General features: G+C 43.7%; 1 protein-coding gene across 3 annotated transcripts in view; it reads right to left on the bottom strand.

Moving 5' to 3' along the window:
• The window catches only part of arnt2 (aryl-hydrocarbon receptor nuclear translocator 2), a 64961-nt gene extending 52875 nt beyond the window's left edge, over positions 1-12086 (bottom strand). Inside the window, exons 1-2 of one of the 3 annotated variants that reach the window (XM_084923280.1) lie at positions 11768-12086; positions 3476-3587 (exon numbers count right to left, since the gene is read on the bottom strand). In XM_084923280.1, the coding sequence (XP_084779406.1) occupies positions 3476-3587; positions 11768-11798 (143 nt within the window). In that variant the 5' untranslated portion in view covers positions 11799-12086. The remainder of the gene's footprint in view (positions 1-3475; positions 3588-11767) is intronic. The other 2 variants (XM_084923273.1, XM_084923266.1) reach the window with 2 other exon arrangements.
• Positions 12087-12524: the final 438 nt, after the last annotated feature.

Genomic DNA, 12524 nt, shown 5'->3' with positions numbered 1-12524 from the left:
CCACATCATCTGTGAAAAGCAGTGTTGAGACTCTGAGACCACCAAAGTAAAAGCCTTCCACTAGGTGCAGCAGCTTCAGCAATCAGAAAGGCTTTATTTATCCCCGAGGGGCAATTAAGATACAACAGCATGACGTTGAAGATAAGGACAGGGCATAAACAGGCAATAAGAGTGAGATAATAAATACACAGAATATACAGTATATACACAGTTTTAAAATTAAACTGACTGAATAGGTGAATAAATAACTGTAAGTGACTAAAAGTGAGTAAAGTCTTACTTACAGTTATTTATTCACCTATTCAGTCACTTTAATTTGGAGATGCTGAACTCAGGTGCAGACTCAGTGTCCCCAGTCTCCCTCAGAATGCTGTTGACGCTCTGCCGGAGGTGTGAGTTTAAGATCTAGTGGGCCGGGGCCTCTGCTAGGTGTTCCCAGCGCACCCTCTCTATACGTTTAGGTGCGCCAGGTCTGTCCAGCATCCTTCCCCACCACCTGATTCAACACCCCAGCAGGTGGTGATCAGTTGACAGCACAGCTCCTCTCTTCACCTGAGTGTCCAGAACATTAGGCCACAGGTCTGGTGATTGATGTTCGAATTTATAATCGTATGACCAGACCTGCGGCTGAGGGTGTCTGGGGTTTGCAAAGAAGTCCAATAACAAAACATTGCTCAGGTTCAGATCCAGGAGGCCATTCCTCCTAATCACGCCCCTCCAGGTCTCACTGTTGTTGCCCACATGAGCGTTGAAGTCTCCCAGTAGGACAATAGAGTCCCCAGGCGAAGCACCCTCAAGCACCCCACCCAGGAACCCCAAGAAAGCTGGGTACTCTAAACTGTGGTTCAGTGCAGAAGTGCAGGCAACAGTCAGGACCTGTTCCCCAACCAAAGGCGCAGGGAACAAGCCCTCTCATCCACTGGGAGAAACCCCAACATTACAGGCAGCAAGATGAGGGGATAGTACGATACCACCCCAGCCCGGTACCTTTCACCAAAGTCAACTCCAGACTGAGACAGAGTCCAGTCTCTCTCCAGGAGAGTGGTTCCAGAGCCCAAGCCGTGCATGGAGGTGAGCCAGACTATATCTCGCTGGTACCTCTGTCAAACTCATGCACTAACAGGCTCCCTCCCCACCAGAGAGGTGACATTCCATGTCTCAGTCACTAGTTTTGGTAGTTGGGGATCGGTCCGCCAGGCAGTGTTGCCAACTTAGCGACTTTGTCGCTATATTTAGCGAGTTTTCAGACCCCCTTAGCGACTTTTTTTCTAACAAGCGACAAATCTGGCGACTTTTTCTGGAATTATTGGAGACTTATTTATGACGACTTTTTGACGTGAAAACGCGTATCGCTCTTACTCTCAACAAGCAGCGGTGCTGCCGTGGGCACCTCACCCGTGCCAAAGCGCTCCCAGGCGGAGGATAGCCCTCCCCCAGCTGCTATCAGGGCAGGAGACGTTCACACCTGTGCGTCCAAAAGGCAAATGAATCGCGCATGAGCGAAGCCGCTGCTCCCGCACTGACAGTAACGCAGTCAGTTCTTCTTTTACTGTGATGCTGTTTTGTGGATCACAAGGTTTAAAACTACTTATAAACAAACTCTCTCACACACAGTAACTCCACCAGAGTGCCTATTTCGGGTCACTTTTGCCAGTCCAGACCCGGGTAAAGGAGCAGGGTTGGAATTGTGACATTAAAAAACAATAATTGCTAAAAGAAATTTAATTTGTAGTTCTAAATAAATTCTAAATGCATTTAGGACGTTTTTTTACTCACTTTATGTCTCTTCCACGATGTTATTTCTCTCTCCAACAACGTAGGTTACAATTACATTAGCATGACCAATTATGCAAATTAGGCGATGACGTCATTTGGCGACTTCTAGCGACTTTTAGGACAGCCAATAGCGATTTTCCTTACTGAGGAGTTGGCAACACTGCCGCCAGGGCCTCCGCTTCTGGCCGCCGCCCAACACACTTTGCTAACAACCCCTACGGCGCCTCCTGCGAGTGGTGGGCCAACAGGAGAATTAGCCCATTTCCCTTTTTCAGGGTTAGGGTTTGCTGTTAAGAATACTTGCTGGAGAATTACAACTGTTATGCACACTGTCTGCAGGCAACAGAGAAAATTTTTAGCTGTTCGTTACCTTGACATCATTTCTAAACCACACAAACACGTGAACACGTTCACATACACTCTGAGCTGGGCACATACAGCAGGAACACCATAGACAGCAGTAAACTGTATTGCAACCTTGTGCCATACCTTACTCTCTACATTGATGTGCATGGGTTAAGTGCACTGTTAAGTGTAAACTGACCAACTAATGTACAACAAACAGAAATATACAAATCAAGTCTAGAGCAATCGATGTGTATTCCAAATCATTCTTTTAATTCTGTGACTTCCATGTTAATGCGGTCTGCCTTCAGTATGAGATGTGGTTCCATCCTTTTTAAAGTTAAAATGACAAATTCAAACAACTTCCATTTTCCATTGGCCACTAGAATATTTTTCATATAAAGAGGTGAGAAAATATCCTCGCACATTTTATACTCACAGAAACTGTGAATGATAGAACAGTATTAGCAGTATACAGTTACTTTTTCAGTTAATACTGTTAATGAATCACAGCTCGATGGAAGGGAGGATCATTGTTGGCTTTTTCCTGCAGAGAGAACAGCTGCACCTCACAAATAGTATCTTGTGCGGAGAAACTATTCTTATAAACGAGTCTTCTAAACAATATGCTTTCAAAGTTTGAGACACCCAAAATAACTTCTAGTTTTTCATTTAAACCTTGATTGTCTTTCTGGTATTGAGATTGTGGGATCCAACTACGTGAGCACCCACGCTTCTTAGAAAAATCAATAATTATTATCAATCGACACAATGTGTTGATAATTACTATTGATAATGGAAAAATGCTGAACTACTGCATTTTTCCATTATCAATAGCAATGAATCTTGCTGCATCAACAGAGCAAGAATCAGTTCCATGTCCCACAGTGGAAGCCAACTCCACTGAGCAGTTTGCAATTAGCAAGTGGTGAGTTTATTGCAGCGAGTTGTCTAGTGAACTGTGTAATCATACCGCTGTGAATTAGAAATACCAACGTGTTAAATCTTGCATGGTTCCAACGAGGATGAGAGAGGCTTAGCATTGTTCCCAGGAGTGATAAAAATCGCTCTTTGATGGTGTACTCATTGCCCAAATACAGACATGTAGGTGCAGATAAATTTAAAAGCAGAAGACAATAAGAAAATTTGTCTTGTCAATACAGTTATGCTGCAGTATTGAGGACACTGCGAGAGTCCTAAACCTCAATACAATTACACTGATTGCATTTACTAGTTCAGAATACAGTAAATTTAACACTAATAGAATTTAAAGGACTGATGACCCAACAAAGCTTTTTTGATCCTTTAATTTTAAAGCTAATTTCCACAGCATATCAGCAGTAAAGACACTCACCCTCCTGATCGCCTCTTGCCCCCACGACCTGGGACGGCTCCACCCATCCTCACCGGTCCAGATCCAACAGCTCCTGGCATTGAAACTGTCCCTGGCAACTCACTGCCCATTTCTGGAAGATATAACAGAGGGAGGACTAACTATGGTTCTAATCTTAAAGCAATATAATTTGCAGATGTGTGTGGTGAGCTATAAAACTGTTTCTATGCTTGTGTGTCCTCTGTGAGTGTCACCAGGGTCTGTATGTGTCTTCTCCATTGCTTAATATAAACTAATTTGCAAATGTGCATTTGAAGTACTGTAAGATGTGTCAAATATTCTAAACTACTCGCATGTATGTTTACATTGCTTTTATATTACAGTGCTGTTAAAAAAATATTTGTCACACTTTCAGATTATCAAACACGTTTTTAGACAAAGATAACTTATTTAAATACAAAATGTGGTTTTTAAATGATGATTTAATTTATTAAATTACTGCCAAGGGTGGCAGCAAATACTGGACCTATTTAAATACTACCATAACAGCCAAGACAGCAAAGTTGATGAAAAGCAGCCCAATTAAAGTTCCTGACATTCACACAAAAATGACACAGAGGCTTTTTACCTTTACCTGCTATCATCAAAACATGACATGATGGAAAGACCTCAGCAAGAATGTTATTCTATCCCTCAGAGCTCAGCAGCCTTGGAGAGTCGATATCAGTGCACTATGATGACTTGTGGTGGCACATGGGAGTACATCAACTTATCAAGAAACTGTTGATTTTCCTTGTAAAAAGACTGGATGTAAAATGACTTTTATCATTAGAAAAACCTGTTGTCTTTTTGTATACTGCAATGGTGGTACTCTGCCTGAGATGTGCAGATGAAAAAGTAGTTGAGGGTTTTCCTTGACCTAACCTAGCTTTTAGTTTTAATGCGCCAAGCTGGCTCAATAGCTATGCAGCTTTCATGCTACCAGGCAGAAGCAGCATGTCGTGATTTTAATCATAGTATTGGTGGCCTACATACACACACACACTTATATATATATATATATATATATATAAGCTGAATGCACTCCACGAGCGCCTGGCAGCACAAATGAACCAGCTGCTAGTTAACGAGAGACACCCGGAATGGCTAACCGAAGGCCGGACAGTCCTGATCCTCAAGGACCAATAACCTGCCTCAGCACCACGTGGAAGCTCCTGTCAGGCATCATAGCGGCTAAGATGAACAGACACATGGGTCAATACATGAGCGGGGCACAGAAAGGGATGGGCAAGAATACCAGAGGCGCAAAACACCAGCTACTGGCAGACCGAGCAGTCAGCCGAGACTGCAGGACCAGACTGACCAACCTGTGCACTGCCTGGATTGATTACAAGAAGGCCTATGACTCAATGCCCCACACCTGGATCCTGGAATGCCTAGAACTATATAAGATCAACAGGACCCTGAGAGCCTTCATCAGGAACTCAGTGGGGATGTGGCCGACAACACTGGAGGCCAACCTCAAGCCCATAGCACAAGTCACCATCAAGTGCGGGATCTACCAAGGAGATGCTCTGTCCCCACTGCTGTTCTGCATAGGCCTGAACCCCCTCACTGCGATCATTGACAAGACTGGCTACGGATACCGACTACGGAACGGAGCAGTTGTCAGCCACCTCCTGTACATGGATGACATCAAGCTGTATGCCAAGAGTGAACGAGACATCGATTCACTGATCCACACCACCAGGATATACAGCAATGACATCGGAATGTCGTTCGGGCTGGAGAAGTGTAGTCGGATGGTAACAAAGAGAGGGAAGGTAGTCAGAACAGAGGGGATCGAACTACCAGAAGGCAACATTGCAGACATAGAGGACAGTTACAAGTACCTGGGGATCCCACAGGCGAATGGGAACCATGAAGAGGCCGCTAGAAAGGCTGCAACCACCAAGTACCTGCAGAGGGTCAGGCAAGTCCTGAGGAGTGAGCTGAACGGTAAGAACAAGATCCGGGCTATCAACACCTACGCCCTGCCTGTGATCAGGTACCCTGCTGGGGTAATAAGCTGGCCAAAGGAGGAGATAGAAGCCACTGACATCAAGACAAGAAAGCTCCTTACCATGCATGGAGGGTTTCACCAAGTCCAGCACCCTGAGGCTGTACGCTAAGCGGAAGGAAGGAGGCCGGGGACTGGTGAGTGTCAGCACCACAGTCCAGGATGAGACAATGAACATCCACGAATACATCACGAAGATGGCCCCAACTGACAGCGTGCTCAGTGAATACCTCAGGCAGCAGAAACCCAAGAAAGAGGAGGGAGACGAGGAACCATCATGGAAGGACAGGGCCCTGCACGGTATGTACCACCGGCAGATAGAGGAGGTGGCTGATATCCAGAAATCCTACCAGTGGCTGGACAAAGCTGGACTGAAAGACAGCACAGAGGCACTAATCATGGCAGCACAAGAACAAGCTCTGAGTACAAGATCCATAGAGGCTGGGGTCTATCACACCAGGCAAGACCCCAGGTGCAGGCTGTGCAAAGATGCCCCTGAGACAATCCAGCACATAACAGCAGGGTGCAAGATGCTAGCAGGCAGGGCATACATGGAACGCCATAACCAAGTGGCCGGCATAGTGTACAGGAACATCTGTGCCGAGTATAACCTGGAAGTCCCGAGGTCAAAATGGGAGACGCCCCCAAGGGTGATGGAGAGTGACCGAGCTAAGATCCTGTGGGACTTCCAGATACAGACGGACAAAATGGTGGAAGAAGACGGCCGTAGTGATCGATGTAGCGGTTCCGAATGACAGCAACATCAGGAAGAAGGAACACGAGAAGCTCGAGAAATACCAAGGGCTCAGAGAAGAGCTCGAGAAGATGTGGAGGGTGAAGGTAACAGTGGTCCCAGTGGTAATCGGAGCACTAGGTGCAGTGACTCCCAAGCTAGGCGAGTGGCTCCAGCAGATCCCGGGAACAACAGCGGAGGTGTGAGGACCACATTCTATGCTCCTTGAGTCAAAGCAAACCTGCCAGTATGGCCCAGTGCACAAAGTAAATTAATTAAAATTTGATACAGTATGTGTTACTGCACCCAGAGATATATACATACACAATCTCACATGCACACAGACACAAACACTGCACTAAATAAAGCAGGCTAAATGTCTCATCATTGTTGAGTGCCATAACAAAATGATGATAAAAACCTGATCTATACAACAAAAAGGAACCTAGGAAATTAAAAGCCACTAGTAACACCAGTACAAACATCCCTCATATCAAATAGGTGTCTGTTCTCTCGTAGCTCTGTTTTTAGCCTCCGCCATCTTCTAATCTACTCTTTTCACTATGTTGATGAGACGGTCTTAAAGAGAGTCAGTGAGAAGTCTGGAGCTCGACCAGTATGCAACTTCAGAAAGCCAGAAGTAAAAAAGCCCTGGGGTTAAATCCAGTAACGAGCCTTTGGGGAGACTGAAGGAAATGCTGCCTACTTTCTCCTTTTCAATCACTGCACACCCTTAACCAAGGTTGTTTCTATTCCCGCTCTTCAGTCACGCTTTATTTCTGACCTCCATAGTTTTTTCCCTAGCCACAAAGTTTAACAAACAGCCCTCAAACAGGAGGATTATTACACACTGGAAATACCACTATACACGTCTTTCTAGTTTCGAGTGAAGCTAGCTAAAAAACAAATGCTGCTAAAGACACATACAGTGAAAGTGGAAATTATATCCTTAGTTTTAACCTAAAACTCATTGTTGCACTCAGGGGAAGCACAAAAGTGACCTCGCTTAAGCTCATTTTTAGTTTTAGTCCCCTTGATTTCCCCCCCGAGTTATCAGTTCTGTCGCTAGTTAGCTAACATAAACTAATGGAAGTCTATTAGACGCAACCAACCAACCAACCAACCAACCAACCCGGTAACGTAGAAGATGGCGCTGAACATGTTTTTAAAACTTTAATTTTAAGCACTTAAAAAAAACAAAAAACAGCTTCTCAGAGTTATAACTATGTCAGTTTCACAGTGTTTCATGTCTCCTTTAATTGTCATGGTTAAAATGTTGAACACCGTCAGTGTTTCTCTATACCTCTGCTATCATTCCTCATGATGAATTATCACTTATTATCACGTAGAAGTCAAAGGCCAAAATGTAAAAGACTTGATTTTAAAGGTAACATTATCTGTATTCACAAACTATGTTTACTGAGCAGGCGTCTAAATCGAATCCAAATGATATAGCCTGTACAGTTACACAGGGCTTGTTTGCAATAGTGACTTGACTATGAAATAGGAACCTCTTGTTTCTAAAAATACAGCTTGTCACAATCATACATTAACGCTGGCATGTGTTGGCTGATAATGTAAGTAGAAACGTGCAGAACCCTTAAAAATATATGCCTCAAGTCACCAAGTTTCACTGCTGTATAAATGGACAGTTAATTGTTTAGTCCCTGTGTGTAAATATGATTTTTGGGGACTTTTTCTGTAACTTAAATACTCCCAACAGCTTAACCTAGGCGACGCTGGGATCGGCCTGAGCATCCCACAACCCTAATCCAGACAAGCTAGTCTGATAGTGAATGCATGAATCCAATAAAAGTAGTGGGAAAAGCTCAAATGTCTCCATAGTGTGTGAATGTGTGTGTGAATGGGTGGATGACTGGATGTGTGAAGCGCTTTGGGGTCCTTAGGGACTAGTAAAGCCCTATACAAATACAGGCCATTTACCATTTACAGTCTTGGAGGGATATTCTGATCTGCTGTTATATACTGGTATATACTGGTGTATACTGGTATATACTGCTCAATATGTAACAATATGATCTTGATGAGTCCACTCAGCCGCTTACATACTCTCAGCACTACCAGCAGCACATGTAGCAGGGGATGGAAGGTCAAGAAATAAAAACTCCATTATTTTTCCGTTTCAAAATAAAAATTCCTTAAAAATGACATTCTTGGCACAGGGCTAACGAGTCAGAACTGTTATGATTTAAATAAAATATCTGGCTCATTAACTTTCACATGTCCACGGCAGAACTCGGAAGTGTGGCTATGAAACAAACTTTACTTGGAAGGTTTATGAATCAAAATCAACTGACCTTAGTACAGGTGTATAACAACTTTCTGTTTTTTGATCACTTAGTTAATGGAAAATGATTTCAGCAATAAATAAGACTAGTTTAATTGATAAATGAACAAGTCAACGAGGCTAAAGATCTGACCAAGGATGGTCTGCTACATTCTAGCAATTATTCTTCTGTGAGCTGCAGTTTAATTTATGGCCTGATTTTTTTTATGGTTTTTTTTGTCCTCTCAAAGCACACAGACCTCATCAGATCATTTCACTTCTCGTGTTTCTCACCCTCTTACACCAAATGGGTCTGAGCCACAGAATTATGGGAATAACCCTGCAGTGACCAGCCCCTCCCACATCCCTGGGTATCTGGTCTGAGGTCAATGTGCCTGACTCTACTGCCATCCCAGGGAAACTATAAGGCTGATTTTTTTCCTCTGACTGTGCTTAATGACACACAGAGCTCTCACTGCCTGCTTCCACCACACATTGGAATGGCTCATTATACAGTTGGATGCAGCCTCCACACAAGACATCTGCACTGACTGAGATCTTCTTTGACTAAGAATAAGAAGAATTTTGTTTTGTCTGCTCCCCGTCATCTTCTTTTCTTTCGGCTGCTCGATTGAGGGGTCACAATAGCCGCTCATCATGCCTAGAAGGCACCTCTGTCACACCAGCCCTCTGCATGTAGTCTTCTCTGAGATCTTACTCTTTTCCTTCTGCCTGGTAGCTTCATATTCAAAATCTCTGGTCCAGTATATCCACTCTCCCTCATCTGCATGTCCCTCTGATTTACTCAATTCTAATCTTGTCCATCCTGCTCACTCCCAATGAAAACTTTAACATCTTCAGCTCTGCCTCCTGTCATTTTGTCAGTGCCCCCCTCTTCAAACCACACATCATCACTCTTGCGTCTATCCTTCTGTCAGAAATGACTCCTGAAATTCCTCCACCATGCCTGTTCATGCTTCTTCACCTTTTTTTCTGCAGTTTGTCTGCTGACAGTGCCCTTTCATTGTCTGACAGGACTGTTCATTTTTCATTCTAATTGCACCTCACTTCAACACTCTGTATGCAGCAAAGGTACTAATAACCAGTCAGTTCTTTATTTATATTCCCTTTTCATTTACACTGTCAATGAAGTGACGCAAAGCATTAAGGCTGACCCGTTTCTTCAAGAGAGTCTCTGTCATCCGCACAGGAATAATTACTTTGCCGCAGTACTTTTTCAGATTACGTCAACTTGAATTCATTTATGCTACAGTGACATATTATGTGTGACAAGAAAAAAATTCTCAAGGGTGCTCCACACTCACAACCACCTTTGATCACGGGACGAGTGCACAGATCGCCTGAGAAGACGCAACGTTTCCGCAGACAGTCGCTGTCTCACTTGGACTGTTGAAGGTTTGCAAATGATTTCTGTCCAACTAATAAATGTAAACAGATTGCAGAGTCTGTGTCCGTGATCACACACAGAGAGAACGCAACTCCATTTGTGCCAGCTGAGTTGAGTCCTGGCTATTTTCTTGTACAACATGAAAACTTGCTGAGGACAAATGGACTTTTTAAATGGGAATTCCTACCTATGTAGATGGCAGAAAACATGTGACTTTCAATGATTTACCACAGTTAATTACTGTATTATCAAAAACAGATTGCTTGTAATTGACTGCTAGACCCCATTTAATCTCAGACTGTGGAGTGCTCTCTTGTAGGATGACAGTCACAGAGCTTGAAATCTTTGGTTTGTTGCTGATGAAAATGGTTCAGCAGCATTCTGAAACTTGCTGAATGAATTCCAGTGAGTCCTGAAGCTGCTGTATAACTTTATCATCATTTCATGGTTGTTTTCCCTTTGAATTGCCATCAAAATTCAAAAAATTCAACCTATTTAGTAGCATATACTTTCTTTCTTTACCAAGTATTAATGTAGCAAACAGGTAGAACTTCACATACAACTTATTTAGTAGACTGGCAAAATGAGGACAATGTATTAGCATTGTAGTGAAATTTTTAGGACTGATTCAAGCAGCTAACGTCTATTAATGCTGATGCTTAACATTTGGTACTGCAGTTGTGTCCATCTGCATATCTACAAGTATTTGGCAGAGGGGTTTTTAACCAACTTCCATGCATGCTGCAACTGCCTGTTGCTTGACATGGGCCAAAAGCTGACTGGTGAACGGCGGAGTTTGCCAGGAATGGGAGAAAAAAAAAAACCAAAGATCAGGACAGCATCATGAAAAGTGACAGACACTGGCTACAGTGGGCACTTCTCATTGTTTTTAGCATTTTGTTTCGGTTCTTTGTATCTTATAACTTCTCCGTGCCTGGCTAAGGACCGACAACAGCACGGGCAACAGTAGCCCACAAAAGGTTGTGCATCATATTTCTGACACCTGATGTTCTCTGCATCAGTTGTCAGATGGACACTCCGTGTCCACGCACTGCCAACGCGCCACCGCCGCTGAACCGTAATTTCCCCTCGACTCTGCAGCATGTTTGTGGTCTTTAAAAGTTTAGATATATGGATTCAGCTCACTTGTTTTCACCGTGGCTTGACGCCGGCTTGCAGTTACCTTTCAGTTACTTGTTTATTTACCCCAAACCAAGAGGAAATCCCAAAGTGCAGGGGCAGACTTTTAAACAGCATTCCGCTTTGTCCAAGCGCCCCGGAACATATTTATCGGCTTTCTGTGCAATAAAGAATCAACAGGCACGGAACAGAGATACACGAATAAGGCAAATGCCGATGTGAGACTGCTCCCCTTTCATAAAAACAAGCATTTAAATATCTTAGAGGCAACACAGAGCATATAAAGGGCAATGGAGTACGGCAACAATATGCAAAATAACCTTTTGTATCACTGAGAGAGGAAAGCAACGGGCTGGACAGGCAAACCCATACAGCTAGCAGTTCTACGGGACACGAATCGGAGCAAAAGTATGACAACAAATGGGCATAAACCCATAAAATCACACAGCAACCACGTCATTTCGACAGAAGTTGGCTGCAAAGCTGGGAAGAAAAGCCTCGCGGTGGTGTGAATGTCGGCTTGGTGGGGGAAGGGATATGGATGCTGGAGCCAGGCTACGGCGGCCTGTCGGAGCTTCGACCTTCTTCAGCAACAGTCGAAACAAAACCCGGCTGCATTTTCTCCTTTACTGTCGTGAACATATCCATTTTATTTCTCCACCAGCACACTATAGCTGCTCACTTACCGGACGGGTTGACCGCAGCCGGGGTTGCCATGTTTCCTCGGCGGAGAAAAATAACAAAACGGCGGCGATGCAGATGACGCACAATACGGCTCGAAAGCCCCCGTGAGAGACTGTCTCTTCTCCGCGGGATTAGCACGCGAGACTCGGTCTAGCCACCAACTACACATCCGCTAAAGCAGCGGAAAATAATGTGGACTCAAGCAGCTAACAAAGCCTGTCTATATAAATATATAAAGAGAGAGAGACAGATGGATAGATTTAAATATATATATATGACGTATCTTTAATGAAAAAAAGTGGTTTTAATAAAATTCAAGATGTCTGAATGGTAACACCGCGAGATTTTCGACTTGCTTGAATAAATTAATGTTCTACAGTGTGGATAGTGTACGTAATGCACGGTGCTTTGAAAGCAGGCATCAGTGGTTTTTAGTGGGCTTGTTTGTTGGGACGGTTGGAAGAATACATTTCCGCCTACGATTGTTCGCTGCTCTTCCTCTTGGCACCGAGCCGTGCAGTTGTGGACTTATTACAAGATCGTCAGTGGTTAACCTTTGCATTTGTTCTGCCTTAAAATATTATCTCCCATTAAGTATTATTGTGGTATCCGTATCACTGCAGGGTCCTGACTGATGTTCGCGCTATATAATAAAACTGAGCTGAGTTTAACTCCTCATTGGCTTGTACCCTTTTATATTAAATCAATCAATTTTGGCAAAACCTGAAACAGTTAAGACACAAGTACAGGTCTTATTTT

The sequence above is a fragment of the Perissodus microlepis genome, chromosome 1 (genome assembly GCF_051167445.1).
Source record: "Perissodus microlepis isolate ML-2025 ecotype Zambia chromosome 1, ASM5116744v1, whole genome shotgun sequence".
NCBI classification, from domain to species: domain Eukaryota; kingdom Metazoa; phylum Chordata; class Actinopteri; order Cichliformes; family Cichlidae; genus Perissodus; species Perissodus microlepis.
This window is presented reverse-complemented; position numbering and strand designations above follow the sequence as displayed.